At 39.6% G+C, this 16,309-nt stretch overlaps 1 protein-coding gene and 1 long non-coding RNA gene across 3 annotated transcripts in view; one reads left to right on the top strand and one right to left on the bottom strand.

Annotated features, from left to right (window-relative positions):
* LOC129365932 (uncharacterized) overlaps positions 1-6,903 on the bottom strand; it is a 46,182-nt gene extending 39,279 nt beyond the window's left edge. Inside the window, exons 1-2 of one of the 2 annotated variants that reach the window (XR_008606570.1) lie at positions 6,796-6,903; positions 572-694 (exon numbers count right to left, since the gene is read on the bottom strand). This is a non-coding gene — a long non-coding RNA (uncharacterized LOC129365932). Of the gene's footprint in view, positions 1-571; positions 695-6,786 lie in introns of both variants that reach the window. The other variant, XR_008606569.1, reaches the window with a different exon arrangement.
* On the top strand, positions 4,398-15,258 carry bmp3 (bone morphogenetic protein 3). The gene is made up of 3 exons (XM_055039480.1): positions 4,398-4,987; positions 6,747-7,669; positions 12,150-15,258. The coding sequence occupies exons 1-3, from the start codon at positions 4,711-4,713 to the stop codon at positions 12,339-12,341; spliced, it is 1,392 nt and encodes a 463-aa protein (XP_054895455.1). The 5' UTR covers positions 4,398-4,710; the 3' UTR covers positions 12,342-15,258.
* Positions 15,259-16,309: the final 1,051 nt, after the last annotated feature.

Raw genomic sequence — 16,309 nt, forward strand, 5'->3', positions numbered from 1 at the left:
CTGCTGAAGACAAAACATAAATCCCAGTCTCAAACTGACGGCCACTTTTACCTGAGTGCATACATTTGTGTTTTTATTGCGAGAACTCAACCAATGCCTTGAAAAGTATCAAAGTTGCTCTAAACAGTTGTCACAAATGGATAAGTCCAGAAAAAAATCCAACTTTCTGAAAGATTCTGCCTCAAAAACAAATGTTTTTTCAGTTTTTGTTTTTGAAATAAAATATACACTTCACGATGATGCCATCTTTTTGTTGACAAACATTTAAACTTAATTGGGAGAAAAAAAAATCTGTGTTGGATTTGATATAGACTGCAGCTCTATATCAAATACTTTAGCCAGAGAGTGAGTTGGTTATTGTACAAGCAAAATAAAAAACAGATATCAATCAAAGCAGTAACTTCTGCAAAACTTGATTACATGCTGAGGAGGAAATGTAGCCATTTGATTCAGGTGTGTTGGAGCAGAGACGCATTTAAAGGGCTAGTGTCAGACGCTGCATTATTGAGCAATGAAGTGCAAACAAACAAGTGAATTCATTCTGCTAAATACCAAGAACCAAGAATCTTACCTTGTCATTTGTTAGATTTATGAGTCCAGCTGTGGCTCCACTTCACATCCTCCAGCTTTTTTTATTCTACCAAGATCACAGACTGCTCACTCAATCCCAGACAAGCCTCCAAAAAACCGAACCCTAAACGAACAATGAAGACACAACAGGGTTAATTAAGAATTTTCATCTCAAAAAATGAGTTCAGTGGAGCAGAAGTCCTTCTGTTATAGTCTGACTCACCTGCAGACTTCAGTGCTGGTTTGTACTCAAAAAACTTAGAACCTTACAATTTTCTATAAGGTTCTAGGATCCACTACTGGGTTTTCTTCCCACCTGGACCTATACGCCTTTATTTGTTAAAAAACCTACTCTAAGTTCAGAAAAGAAACAAATGAAGAATCCTAGATAGCTCCCTTAAAAATTTTTGGGGCTGAACAGTGAAAGCTAACTTGGTTAATTATTGAGTGTTTCGCATTTTTTAGAACTTGAAGCTGCACAGCAAACCTGCTGCCGTTACTTGATGCATCTGCAGCTCCAGCCTTAGTGTCAAAGGAAAAAAGTCCCATTACCTTCTGCTCAGCAAAACCCAGAAAACATGTCAAATGAAAATAAAAATGCTTTTATAAAGGTTTCCAAAATGTTTTGATGCTTTGATAAATAATAACATTTATATTTCCTTCATAGAAAACCCGTAAGAAAAAACTGCTCTCCCTTTTCAGAGTTTATTTGCAAAAAAATTATCTGTAAACCTCCAAAATAGCTTCTACTTGTGTGGTAATGACAGATTTTCAGCAAGTTGTATTTTGGTTTCCTTCAGCCCTTTTGCATGTTTACATTTTTTCATCAAAATAAGATCAGGCGTTTTTCCCAACCTGCTGAAATAACGGCTGCCTGTTCCTCTTCTGCCTATTGTTCACCAGACGAGTGATTCCTATTGGCCTGAAAGTCACTGAATGATTTCAACCTGACAAACATGAATCTGCCTCCGTTGACTCGGTGCCAGAGGATTCCTTCATCCATCGGTTTGACTGTTTCAACCAAACCGGTCCCAGTGGGTCTCCCTGAAACAATGTGTTTGGTGACCTGAGGCTTCTGGGTTTTGGGGAATGACAGACTGGTTTTGGGTCATCTCAGTGTGATTCTTTACGTCTGTGTGTGTGTGTGTGTGTGTGTGTGTGTGGGAGGGGGGGGGCTGGGAGGGTGTGCGTGTGTGTGGTGTGTGTGTGAGGGTGTGTGTGTGTGTGTGTGTGTGTGTGTGTGTGTGTGGGTGTGTGTGTGTGTGTGTGTGTGTGTGTGTGTGTGTGTGTGTGTGTGTGTGTGTGTGTGTGTGTGTGTGTGTTTCAACACCATGGTCGATCTGGGCCTGTGATAAATGAACACTGGTGAGCAGAAAGAATTATAAAAGGCAACATGAGGGTGGTTTTTTATTTATTTTTCTTTTAGCTTCCCCAAATATGGTTTTGTAGTTTACATCACTGAATATAAAGTGGATTCTTCTATTGTGGCAGAAAAAGAAACGTGGATTAAAATTAAGCTTTAAATGCAGGTTTAAACAAACGTGGAAAAATTAGTACTACAGAAATTATATTTCGTACATGTTACCTTTAAAGGAAATGCCATCAATTCATCAATTATGTCTACACAACAAATTCACAGTGAAATTGGATTAAATGGCTTTCATCCCCCTCAAATTCTTTTATTGGGCTTTTAAACTGTTGGGGTTTTAACTAAGCCTTGCTTTTATTAGTTTGAGGCTTTTACTTCCCTCTAATACACCCAACATGAAGTAACAACGTGGTTTCAAAGTAAATTGACCATTAAATAGCATAAAAATACATTTTGACCGGATTTGACTATTTTTTTTTTCTTCAAGAGCTTTGAAATTACTGCAAAAAAAAACACGAAAAACAATGATGACAAACCCAGTAATGACTTTAAATGTTACTCTAATTACAATCTCAGGGTTGAGCCTTTCAACATCACACAGTTAGCATAAATAGGCACCACATCGTTAAACTTCAAGCATTTATCTGCTCACATTTCCTTTTGATTGGGTTTGTTTGATTTGACCATGTCTCGGTTAATGTTCTGGGTAACTTCACCTCCTCGTTACTCTGTCCCTTTCTTTAGCATTTATTCTTCCTCCCCAAATGCCGGTCTTGATGGTTGATCAGTCCACCATCAGAGTAACTCCTGTCCAGGGCCAGTAGAAAGTTTTTTAATTAGTGTTTCACCTCAGTTTTTCTAATTTGCAAAGAACCACTTCACACAGCTGCATCTTTTCCAGCTGCATCTAATTCAGAAATGTCTAAATGAAGTCATGTGATGCTCACCAGACAGAACACACACATTCCTTAACTTCTAGTACAAAACATCAAAACTAAGTAAAGCTTCGCTAAGTTAAAGTTGAGATTATTTTCATACCATTTAATTGAATTCTCTAAGTTCATGCAGCTCTACAGAGGCAACAAATGACAAAGTCTGATTTCTGTTCTGTTTTGAAGTGAGAAAAAACAAGAGCCTGAGATTCTTTCTTCCTGGCTTTTGATGAGCTGTGATATATAAAACACTAATTGAGATGGTTAATTTATTTTGTGCTGAAATTAGTTTATATTGAGCTTTAATTTCTATAAGTATTTTGTTGTTTCTGCCTGAGTGTTCACATCAACAAATGCAAACTTTTTTTTCCTTCTTTTCCCTAATAAATGAAAAAGATTGCTTTGCAAATTTGTATTTTTATATCCTGCATCCATGTCTTGATGATGTTTTTCCATAAGCTTATACTCACATTCATCTGTGTTTTTGGAGTTTACCATATTTTTCAAACCCATTTTATGTTCAGTCTTTCAGATGTAATAAGTTTTCTTTCCCTCCACAACATCAACAAATTCAAATAAATATATATTCTGCATCCAGTTCACAGGTATCTGAATGGTCAGGCATGGTGATGGAGGCGTCATGATGTTGGCTGTCACCTTAGCAACACTAAAATTTAGGAAAGTGTGAATAAAAAGTATTTGCTCAAAAATGCTGCTCTCATGGACAAAATAAAGTAAAAAGCCAGAGGAGTTTGTAATTAAACTAAATTTGAGTGGATTGAAGGTCAACAACAAACACAGAGGCCTGAAAAATTAACACTGAAGATGCAAACAGGCAGATGAGAGGCTCGTGAATCGTTCCTGTCCATTTCTACCTTGCTGGTAGAGTTAACCATCCACCACAGAGCTATGAAGGACATGGCATGCTAATATTATTACCATCAAATGTCCAAAGGCCCAATCATTTCCCTGAAAGAGGAGCGGCTGGGTGGGGTGTTTGAACCCCGCCTGATGGGCTGTTTTGCGGGAGGCGGGGAAGTGTAGCGCATCCGGATCAGGCCGCGATGGTACAGGATGTGTGTGCTTAACTGCACTGACCCAAACAAAGCAGTGAAGAAAGCCTTTAATGCCCACGGTAAGCCGCTTCATTCAGCAGCGCTGCCCAGACGCACAGCTCTGCGCAGCAGAAATTACGCACGGCGCGGCTGCTCCGTGGCAGCAGTTCAGGTGGTGAAATCTGTCCAATAAATGGATGGAATGTCCTTTAGTGGAATTTTATTTTTATCTTTATCTCACTTGAAATCAGCCGATAACACAGGCTTCCTTCTGCTCTCGATAACGAGATAATTTGTCCCCAGGCTAAATGTGCGTAAAAGTATTCTGGGCAGGAAACTCTCTCTCTCTTCTTTCCCTCCCTCTCTCTCTCTCTCTTTTTCTGTGTGTGCGTTTGTGTGCGTGCGTCTGTGTGTGAGAGGAATACCCAGCTGGTCCCTATAATACTAAGCACAACATGCTTTACCTTCAATGAAAGCTGAGACGGGGGGACGGTTGAGCGCTGCAGAGCTGAGACCAGCAGTGTTTTCTGCGGAGGCGCACATCTCCCGCATCTGTTTTATCACACCCTCTGCTGTGCGCTGGAGCATTTTTAATTCTACTAATTGTTGCTTAAATACAACATATCTTAAGCACTTAGAAAACTTGGAAGACGTGGTGATGATAGACAATTTTGGACACCCCAGTTGATGGTTTGCCTTTTGAAAAAATAGGACACACGTCTGGCTGTGATAGTTTGTCCACAGCTGTTGTTTTTCCTACTTCTCTCCTGACTTTGCCTCAGCCATGGCTCTCTACTCTCGGTTTGTGCTCGTCGTGCTTTATGGATGGAGTTATCTGTGCGCTGGATTGTGCGCGATGTTGAAAACGGACAGTTTCCCCGAGAGGTTTAAGGTGGATTTTACGCACTCGGTGGATAAAAAGTTCGCCGCCAAGGATGACCGGGACGCGCATTTGCAGGATACAATGACGGAGCACATGCAGATGCTTTACGACAAGTACAACCGGGCCGGGTTTCCCTTCAGGGACGGCAACACGGTTCGCAGCTTCAAAGCGCACTGGGGTACGTATCCAGGATACTGCGCACTTTGCCACGAAGCGCAGAAACTATCCGCTTATTTTTCTTGACGTGTTCGTGTTGCCATCTCAAGATTGAAGTTGATCTGATAACGTCCTGTTTGACACTTTACTGCGCAGTGCCCGCAGAATCTGCGTCATTTTACTATTTATTTTGAAAACCCAGTTGTTCAAACAAATAACAACAAAAAAGGCAAACAATGTTCTGTTCTTGGTTAAATAGTAAAAATTAATCAACTTCATCCTCTTTATTTTCTTGTTTATGGAGCTTGTTAAAAATTCACCTGTTGATCCATCAACCTGTCGCCTTCCTTCAGACGGAAACTTTGACTGAAATCTGATTGTTTCATTACGTCCGACGTCGTTTAGCGTCACATTTCCCTCCATTATCTTGACATTTCACTTTCAGATACTGTAAATAGATCTTCCCCTCGGGTCAGAACCGGGAAGCTGCTCAGCCTGTCTGTGTCGCAGCAGAACAGGAGTTTCCACTCCAGACATGTTTTTATTTCACTTTGACCTTTAAGATCATCCACTTTAACTGAACGCGCAGACTCTGGGTTATCAACATGATACAGGCGCTGCTGAAGGCGATCAGCTGCTATAAGATTGTAAACTACTGCCTCCTGTTGTCTGATTGTTGCATATGAAGGGAAAAATCACCTCATTTCTGTGCACGGATTCTCTCTCATATGATTAAAGTCAACTTGCTGAGGTGACAAATGTGACTCTCTTTCTGTGCAAACACAGCAAAGCTTTGTTTTTGTTTTAGTTATTAAAATATTTAGGTTCAATTCAGATTCATGGTTATGATGGTTAGGTAAAAGTGGTCAATATGTTACCAGAAGTAAATAGCAATTGGGAAACAAGCTAATGGATACTCCAAAACTTCTGACGGCTTATCTGTTGATATGCAGTAGTTGTTTACTTTGTCATTATTTTCTAAACTAAACATTGACGTTATGCTTAAGTTTCACAAATACATCCTGTCGTTAACCATCCGAATCTGACAGTACGATCTCCATAAAATCTGGCTCAAACTATGCAAATGTTAAGATGTCTTCACATTTCTTCTGAAAAAAAGGTGTATACTTCATTTAAGTCCAGATGACCAAATTAGAAGAAATGTCATCTTGAGGGACTTTAAAAGGACAAACAAGTAAGAACTCCCAGCTGGGCAGCAGGAGGATATTTTTAGGGGTTTTCCACCATCGTGGTTTCAGTGCTAAACTAAAACGGTGGCTACAGGTGGTTCTCTGCTGGTTCTAAAAAAAACGTGGTGGGGTTTTCCACAGCCAGGAAACCAGCCTGGAGCCATCATTACATCACCAAGTAAAAGTTTGATCCTTACTTTGTTGTATTAATTCTGCAGACGGTGACAGTGCATCAAGCGTCTATTTATCTGTGATTTAAAATCCTGTTTCAAACAATTTCAAAGTTTGACAATTACCTGTATTTTTAGCTTTCAATAAGAAAACATAAAAATAGGTGAAACAGAATAATGAACTTTGTATTCAGCAAATGTAACAATTTTATTACTAATTTTATTCATTCTCAACTTTTCAAATTTCAACACTTTTTCTAGAAAATGTCTGAGTTTTATGGTGGAAGTTTACTTCTTTTTCTGTCCACAATGGCCCTGATATCCTGCCGTACAGATGTGATCACCCAGCTGAACTTATTTATCCACACTTTGTGCACAAACAGGTTTACATTGTGTAACTGTTCCTCCGCACTGTTTACAGGTACGATAAACAACAAGCAGCTGCAGGTTTTCAACCTCACCTCCCTCACCCAGTCTGAGGACGTTCTGTCGGCAACTCTTCATTACTACATCGGAGACCTTCACAACAACACGCAGCGCTGCTTCACGCCCAAACGCTGCGCCCGCCACGGTCCCCGGAGACACAGCCACGTCCACATGGTCATCTGGAGCTTCGCTTCCGTGGACAACAAGATGAGGAGTCTGGGACACTTCCGGATAAACGTGTCCACCCTCTACAGGGACTTCATTTCGTGGCAGTGGAGGGACATAACCCGCGTGGTCAATCAGGCCAAACATCACGACGAGTTGCTCATCGGGATTGACGTCGCCTCACAAGGTCCGCAGCCGTGGAAGAAGCTCCTGTCTGACCGTTCGCCCTACATCCTGGTTTACGCCAACGACTCTGCCATCTCGGAGCCCGAAAGCGTGGTGGCCACTCTCCAGAGACACCACTCACTGGGAGGAGAGGGCTCCACGTCACACGGCCTCCAAAAGCTGAGAGCGCGCAACAACACGGCGCAAGAGCGACAGCTGCGCTCCAGACGCAAGCGGTCAGCGAACGTTCTGCTCCCTTTGCAAAACAACGAACTTCCTGGACCCGAGTATCCGTACGAGACGAGAGGATGGGACGAGACGAGTCCCTACGAGCCGATGGAAAACAAGCAGCCCCGTCGGCCACGGAAAAAGGTCCGCAAGAATCAGCGACCCAAGAATCCCCTCCTGCAGTTTGACGAGCAGACCATCAAAAAGGCGCGAAAGAAGCAGTGGAACGAGCCCAGGAACTGCGCGCGCAGGTACCTGAAGGTGGACTTCGCGGACATCGGGTGGAGCGAATGGATTATATCGCCAAAGTCTTTTGATGCCTTCTATTGTTCTGGATCCTGCCAGTTCCCAATGCCAAAGGTGAGAAAACAAATAGTTCATGTTTTGTTTTGCAAAACAAAAAGATGCTTCAGACCTGCAAAGGCCACAGAAAAAAACCCAAAGGATTCTGACTTAAATTTTCTGAGATCAAAAGTTTCAAGTCTGTGGGAAAAAACTCAACATTTTGAGAAAAAAAAAAAGTCAGAATGTTGTGACAAAAATCCTTTCTATTCAGTGGCCTTAATAGTCTTCTTTCTGCTCAAGCTAAAACAACACTTGATATTTAAGAAACAGCACAGCCAATACTTCAATTATCATTAAATCCTCGGTTTAGGCTCAGTTGGACTCTGGAGCGGTTCTTAAGCATATGAACGCCAAGCAGACGCTCCAAAAGCAGGAAGTGGATTATAACGCAGAGCATTCTGGTAAATACAACCAAAACCAAAGCAAGAGTCTAGAGCCCTTTATGCAGTGCAGGGCCCGGCCTGGTCCAGACCCTCACAGTCTTCAGGTCAGTTCAATTGCAGAAATGTTATTTACATTTACTATTAAAATCTTCGGCTGAAGAGGCCATTGTAACCCCAGTGTAGGGTAAGAATAGATTATGACGAGAATTTATTGATGCAACATATTGAAAGCCATAAAAGAGAAATCCTATAAATCTGACGCTTCTCCATTCTCATTTATATTTCATGAAAAAGGAAATTGTCTTCCTTTTTTGTGTCAATTCCTCCAGTGGTTCTTGATACAGCGCCACCACAGGTGAGGAGGGGAACAGGTTGTTTTTCACAGTGCAGTGTGAAACCAAAGCACAGCAGCTGAAAATGAAACAAATGGTTCTGGTCTCACCGATGCTACCGGACTGTCAAGAAGTCAATGAAGTGGTTTACAGCACAGTGTAAAATGGCCCAATGAGTCAGATCTTCCAAATGTAAGGTTGTCATTGTTGCTCCCTTCAGGCTGGTGGTGAGTGGGTAAAGTATATTTGAGTGAGTAAATTGGTTGAGGAGGTTCAGGGTCAGGTTAAATGTCTCCTCATCCAACATGGAGGAGACCCAGAAACAGACCCAGAACCGTGGGATGCTCTGTAGAGAGTTGCCAGGATGTCTGGTTATCTCAGTCATTTTGCCCTTCTGTTTCTTCAGGAAAACCAGATGGTATTCTCATCCCAAATGTAATTTAGCGCTGGAACAGGAGTACCTAATAAAGTGGCCACTGATTGCATTTTTACTCCAAATGCAAATCTGTGTCAGCAGGTGATCCAGAAGTCCAGGACCCACTAGTGAGGTGTCATACTGTAACAGAAGATTAAAAACATACTCACAGACGCTCTCTGTGGACATTAGGTAAACAAACTCGGCTGCGTTCAGCAATCAGTGCGTCCATCAGTCTTTGTTAGCCGATGCTGTTAGGCTTTATGTTGTATTAACCTTAGCAACATTAAAGTCAGAAGTGTGTCTGTCTCACATTAAGGATGATAATCCCAAACTTTACGAGCTTTAATCTTCAACTGCAGGGATAAACTGCTCACAGCCACTGGATCCTCTTCAGTTTCTACTCTACTTTGCAGAAAGATCAGAAAGCCTTTGAAGATTAGCATCAACAGTATAACGATGTAATTTAATAAAAATGGTTAGTTCAAAGTAACGTCCTAATGCACAGGGCATGTGGGAGACACAGGTCAAGTTGCAGATCTATGAAGAAAAGCTCCCAGCAGGTGGCTGACCTCGGCTACATTTTTACACCTTTACCTTTAGTGTGGAAAAAAAGAAAAACAATTAGAGGACAATGTTAAAGTTTGGCTCCCGGTGACAAGATAACATCACAGGTATTCTAAACATGGCCGGAATGCTCCAGCTCCATCTATTTAATTCATTAGAGTGGAGTCGCAGGCCTTTGTAGTGGGATGTAATTAGTCCCAGCAGTTCAGGCCCTGGGCCCTGAAGGCAGCCGCCTCCCTCTCCTGCAGCGTTTCTGCTCAGGCAGAGGAGCCTGTGATGATCCACCTCCTTTGTCAGAAGCTACTAAATAGTTTCTATTAAAAGCTGCTTTCTTTTGTGACGTGAAGGAAGCGCGAGCCCTGAAGCTGCTAATCAGGTGTGAGAACTGTCAGGCATTTAAAGACTCAGACTGTTGGTCAAGAACAGAGTAAAAACAAAACTTAGACACAGCAGAAAACACAAGTTCAAGCTCCCCCTGCTGGACATTTTCCTTTTTTTTTCTTTTTTTAAATAGTTGAGTTTATGTAATAAAAGTAGCGAGACCAATTTCACAGCTGTCTGTTGGTTAAACACAATAATGTCATATTTTATTGATAAAACCAATGTGTCATTAGTTCATTTATGATAGTATGGAAAAGAAAAAATCATGAAAAATAAAAATCCTCACTTAATCCAAGGGATTTAAGAAGAAAAAGTTGCAGCAGAAGGAAACTTTAGGGACTTATTATTGGTGTAGAACAATTCTGCCCATGTTAGTTCGAACATATCAAGAGATATAAAACGAAATCATTAAAAAAACACCCTGCCATATACATCTGTGTTTTCACAAATGAAATGTTAAACTCAGTTTTAAAGTCTGGTCTGATTAGAATAATCCAATTCCAGTCCAAGCCGTTTAAATGTTTGAGTTTGGATTGTGTGCAATTCAAACTCATTTCAAAAGCCCTTTAAGAAAACAAAGACAATTTTAGCATCTTCAATGTTAGCAACGAGTTAATACTGAGTTTTCTCTCAGCATTAACACACTGTTCTCATCTTATCATCGATTCTCATTTCGGCAGAGAAGAAATTACATAAATGATGTAAATGTTAGGCTCAAATTGTGGCTTTTAGTTATTAAATAACAATATATTAGAACATTTTGCAATTCAAATGGTTGATGATACATTACTGCCCCCTACTGGGCTGGAGTTTTCTGGGGTCTGAGATTTGTTCAGACCCCAAGAATGGGGTCCAATTAAATGTAATTTTTTTCTGTAATTATTTAATCAAAGTTTGAAGGTTAAAGAACTGTGACAAAGTTTCTAGCCATTCAGTCTAGAAAGGTATTTTTCAGTCAATACAACAAAGCTCAAGAACTGCTTCCTTCTCTACTTATAGTCTCACAACAAATGACAAAACAGAATCAGACATAAATGCACCAGGCTGATTTTGTGTGCATTCCCACCAGCTGAGCTTTAATCAAACTCTAGTTAGTTTTTCTAGAAAGTCTGCTTTGTTTGGGGAGCTATCAATGCTAATTGAACTCTGGTGGAACCACAAAAATAACCTCTGGTCTGCCGACAAACCTAGCTCTGGGTTTGGTTGAAGTAAACTACGGTGTGGTTCAAATGTCTATGAGAACACCAAGCAGTCTGGAAACCGCTCCAAAACCAGGAAGGGAACTATAGCGCAGGGCATTCTGGGAGAATACCACCAAAACAAGCTCATGAGTTAATGTTAGCGGAAGAAATGGCTCATGGTCTGTTGCCAAAGACAAGAGAGAAATCCTACAACTACTACATTTTTGCTTACATTTTGCAAAGAAGGAAGTTGTGCTCAGTGTCTTCTTCAGAGTTTTTTGTCGTTTCGTTCAGTGGTTCTTGGTGCAGCGAGGAGGGGAACAGGTCGCTAAAAGGCTTTGGACCATTTGACACAGAGCCTTGTGAAAGTGAACTGCACCAGCTGAAAATTTAACAAAGGCTGCAATTTTAAACAAGTCTATCGATTGTCAGGTGTGTAAACATCTGATGGGCTAAAAGACAAAACAGTAGATTGGAGCACAGCACTATGTCTGGACAGAACAGTAACAGAAATGCCCAACAAACTGTGGAGATTATTTGTAGATAGATCTGTAGATGTGTCGCTCGTCAAGTCAACCACAATCTCCTCTGTACTATATTCTAGAATCAAACATATGTCCTGTTGATGTCCAAGCTTGGACATCAACAGAACAATAGGTGCCTTATGAAAACAGCTATTTTTTATTTTTATTGTTTTTTGAATAAGTTTTGTCACTGGGATGGTGTTTTTTTTTTTTTTGGCCATATCAAAGTTGGCTTTTTTTGCAGAACTGCAAAGGAAATATTTTTTCTTCCATTTCACAAGTCATATGATCAACAACCAGATGTTACTGCTTGAGCTAACCACCGCAAGACAACAGGAAGTATTTAGGGGATGATGGCGGGCCTTGTTTTGTAATTACTTATATTTTTTTATTGCATTTCATATTTCATTGAAATTAAATGGCAAAATTTTAGACTTTCGCAGAATATGAAAGTTTTGTGCAAATTTGTAATGGAAAAGCAGCTACTGGTCCCAAACATTTACAAAAGAATAGTCCAATCAAAGTCCAGACCTCAGCCTTGGCTAAATTACTGTGGTGGGACCTAAAGATGGCTGTGAAGAAACAGATGAGATTAATAATCTCAATGCCACAATTATATTTAGCAGAAAACCATGAGTTGTTGCAGTTAGTGTTAGCACCTAAAGCTAAGGCTCCACAATCTTAGTTTTGTTTTTGTTTTTTTTCCCTTCAGGCTCTGAAGCCCTCGAACCACGCCACCATCCAGAGCATCGTTCGGGCCGTAGGCGTCGTACCCGGCATCCCCGAGCCTTGCTGCGTCCCAGAGAAGATGTCCTCCCTCAGCATCCTCTTCTTCGATGAGGACAAGAACGTGGTGCTGAAAGTCTACCCCAACATGACCGTCGACTCCTGCGCCTGCCGATAGTTCCGCTTCCTGTCTGCTCCTCGTGTCACACAGAAACAAACACCCTGCAACCTGAAACTGAACATCCACTGAGCACAGCTTCCCGTTTGCACTGGAGGAGAGCGCCACCTGTTGTTCCAGGTGAGGAGGACACTGGTCAGCTGAGGGGAAGAAATGGATGACATTAGCACGCCTCGGCGCTGACCGACTCTTTATCTGCATATTTCTCATCTGTGATCCGTTGGGTGACAGCAGGGTGGAACAAATCACACCAACAGAGACAGAAACTGAAGGGAAAATATGAATCATTAAGGAAAACCGACTCAGCTGGAGCCGACAGCTGTGGGCTGAGGGACGGTGTTCCCTCATCAACCTCTCCTTCATCGCATGAACTTCTCTTGTTCCTTAAAAGCCACCTCTGCTCGCACTTGCATGGTATTTGTTACTCTGTGTATGTATTTATGTCTGTACTATCACTGTGTTATTCGCTATAAGAGAGGATTTTGCATAATTATGGGCTTGGCTGCTATAGGGGATTATATTAGGTTCCAAACCCAGAGTTGTGATGTATAGACAGTAGATTTACATGTTTGTGTTCAGATTACGACTCCATTGTTTGTTTTTTTTATTTTTAAGATTTCCCTTCATGCAGGAGAGTAAGCTACATTTTGTCTGTATTTTATATTAATCAGAGCTTTCAGAAGATAAATTACTTCCGAATGCGAGAAGTCATTCTGAACTTCAGCAATTAGTTCAGATTATTAAAAGTGGTGTTCTATTGACAGTTTATGAGTAGTAAATATCTTACCTGCTACATATTCCTCTCTTAGCATTTTTACTCTGATCAAAGATTAGCATTCCGTTTAAGGAAAACATACAGCCTCTGCCCTGTTAAATTACAGCAAACGTGTTAAATATTGTGAATGAATTATATTTTAGAAAAAATGTCAAATTTTAATGCAATAGTGGTGCAAAGCGATAAAAGCAGTACTTGTAATTTTGCATTTGCATTTTTAGCATTATTGCTGCCCAGCTGTTAGCGAGACGACTGCTCTCTAGTTCACAAAAATGAGGACTCTGTACGCTGCACACAAGATATTTACTACACGTACACTTTGAACAAAACCCCACTTTAAAATCCAGAATAATCTTTTAAGGGGAAACAGCAAATGAGGAAAAAAAATAACTCCTCTGGAAATAAATAATTTACCTAATTCTTAATGAGATGTTTCAAACGTTTCTTAGATCAAAAAAATACATCACAAATAATAATTCTTAAAGCCTAATTTAATACTCAAAATATTTGTTTGCTTTCACACATTGTAATCCAGCTATTTTTTGTATCCTAAACTGTACATGTTGTCCTTGCTATAATTTAGAATGTTTATTAAGAATAAGCTTGATAAAGTGCCTTAGTGGATGTTTTTTCTCGACAAAATTAGTATTCTGTCAATATACAGGGCTCCTCTAAATCGGTTTTGCTTTACATATCATTTTTTAAATGCTGATTGTTATAGAAAAAATAAATTTAAAAAACTGCGCAGGTTTTAGTTTAGTTTCCCATGAAGGAACCTGGAGCCTTTATGAGAAGTGATCACCACGATCTTGTTTTTTGTTTTTCCAGAGTTAGCCGTGACGATAGCTGGACAATAGTTGAACATTTTTCAACGCAGAAAATGAAAAATAAACGTATAAAAAATACCAATATTCTTTTTGATGTCACAGCAATTCACGGGAATAATTTTAGTTAGGATCTGGTGAGTTCTTTGAACGGACTTGAACCGACTAGTGCCAATCATTGGTATTGCACCATAAATTGATAATTTTGCAGTTAGTGTCTATCTTTTATGCACAGCTTTGATCTTTGTGCTCTTGAGCACGTAGAGCCTGAAGTTGACCTTGTTATGCTAAAAGTCAACTTTAGCATAAACTGGTTGAGGAGTTTTTATCCAGTTTTATACAGTCACCAAGGAGATCAGACCTAATTTTGTGGATTACATGCTAGAATAATTCAGTTAAGATTTGACATTAATTATTCAGGGGTTTGTTGTTTAATCAAGTTTACAGTTCATATTAAAAACGTGAAAAAAATATTTATTCAGCTCAGACAGCCTTCAATACAACAGAAACCTTCTTTATTTTTTACATTCTTGTACATTTTTTGTATATATCTCACTGTTTAAAGCCTTCCTGTCTTAAAAGGGTGAAGTTCAACTTCTTTGACTTAATTTGGAGCAACTCGGTCATTCAGATAGCCGACCTTGCTTGATGATGCGCAACGAGCAGCTGAGGGTATTTATGTGGTACAAATTGGTTAGCCTGCACAGGGTGACCGTAGTGCTTGTTTTTATAGCTATGATCACCAGCGGAGTTTATTTTTGAAATTAATATTTCACTATTTTAATATTAAGAGACGTTTATTTTGCAGATTGTCTGACTTTTTGTAATTTGTACTGACACATCTTCAAAGTGTTCCTCCAAAGGCGATCGGGCGCATGCTGCAGAGCGAGGCTGAAAAGGTTTTTATGCAGCTCTGACAGTCTGGAGTGCATTTAGTAAACGAATAAAGAAAAACAGGGCAGCATTTAATCTGTTTTTAAGAGCTTATTCATCTTTACTGCTCAAAGAATCTTGTAAATGTTAGATAAAAAAAAATAAATGCTTGTACAATAAGCTTCATAAAATATATTTGTATATGGAAAAGACTTTACCATGCATCTATTTATTTACTGGATGTTGCATATCTTGTAATGGTGTGGCTTGGAGAAGGAGAACTGAAGCTGGGGAGCACTGATGGTCGTTCTAGTCGCTGATGGACATATATGTCACTACTGATATGAAACAAAGTGTGATGAACTGTTTAAAAGGTCTCCCTGCGAAAAGCTCCCACCCTTCTTCCAAAGCATTCAAAGAAATGAATAAAATTATGCAAGTTTCACATCTGTCAATGTTTTTTTGTGAATGAGGTCTGTCAACACCAAGTTTTCATTTTCCTCAACAATGCAGTTAAAAAAAAAAAGTTTGCACCTTAAAAAGTTGACTTTTACATAAAGGAAAGTAAACTTGGCGCTTTGTCCAGTCACTAGTGGCTCAGATCTCAGTGTTTTGGCATTGAAAGTATAACATTAACTAACATGCAGACCTGAAACATGAACCTATGAACAGCTGCTATGGCCTGGTTGGGTCATAAAATTAATCAATTCTTATCCTAGCACTGGGGTGTTATTGTTTATCTGAATTAAAATGGAATCATTTCAAAATAATTTTTAAAAAGCTTTGAAATGATGGATTTTTACAAAGTTTAAAAACTGGATTAATTTTGATATGTGAAGGTCATTTTATGACCCTCGTAAGCAAATGATCACATGCTTACGATTACAGATTGATAAATGAATGTAGAAATATCCTTCAGGATACATTAATTGCTTTAGTGATATGTAGGCGTTATTGATATGCATGTGGAGCTCAGTAAAATCTCTAAAGGGTCAAATTTACATCCATGATTGTAATTGTAAGCTTGCCATATAATTTCCCCAAGCGAGTGGAGAAATTACCCAACTTGTCCACCTATAACACACATAGTAAAATAAGTTAAATATTAAAATAAAATAAAACTAGGGGGCCCTCAACATTTTATTGAATATTTTCTGTGTTAAGACTTTGTGTTTTGACACCTTGGAGAAGAATCAACTGAACTAAAATAGGCCACTGAAGTCGTAAATGTGCTGCAGGTATAACAATGATTTCTGTCTAAATTCATAGATCCTTCGGTGCTTTAACATGTCTGGTTGTTGCTAGTCACAAAAAGCAAATGCAAACTGTTCTCTTCAAAACGTTTTAACATGATTATTTTATCATAACTATTAACAACAGAAAACTCTTTGCAGGTATTCACACACTGTACATCCTGCTCGCAGACATTCAATATCCAAAAGACAAATAAATAAAAATAAAAAAAAAAAGATACAATTTTTTTCAGGGGCTATGTG

The sequence above is a fragment of the Poeciliopsis prolifica genome, unplaced genomic scaffold (assembly GCF_027474105.1).
Source record: "Poeciliopsis prolifica strain line A6 unplaced genomic scaffold, Auburn_PproV2 SCAFFOLD014, whole genome shotgun sequence".
Lineage (NCBI taxonomy): Eukaryota > Metazoa > Chordata > Actinopteri > Cyprinodontiformes > Poeciliidae > Poeciliopsis > Poeciliopsis prolifica.

Bases quoted from the DNA above. Each gene is read 5' to 3' on its own strand.
- bmp3 (XM_055039480.1), top strand. From the start codon at position 4,711: ATGGCTCTCTACTCTCGGTTTGTGCTCGTCGTGCTTTATGGATGGAGT. The intron at 4,988-6,746 runs GTACGTATCCAG...CACTGTTTACAG, and splicing joins CAGCTTCAAAGCGCACTGGG to GTACGATAAACAACAAGCAG. The intron at 7,670-12,149 runs GTGAGAAAACAA...TTTTCCCTTCAG, and splicing joins GCCAGTTCCCAATGCCAAAG to GCTCTGAAGCCCTCGAACCA.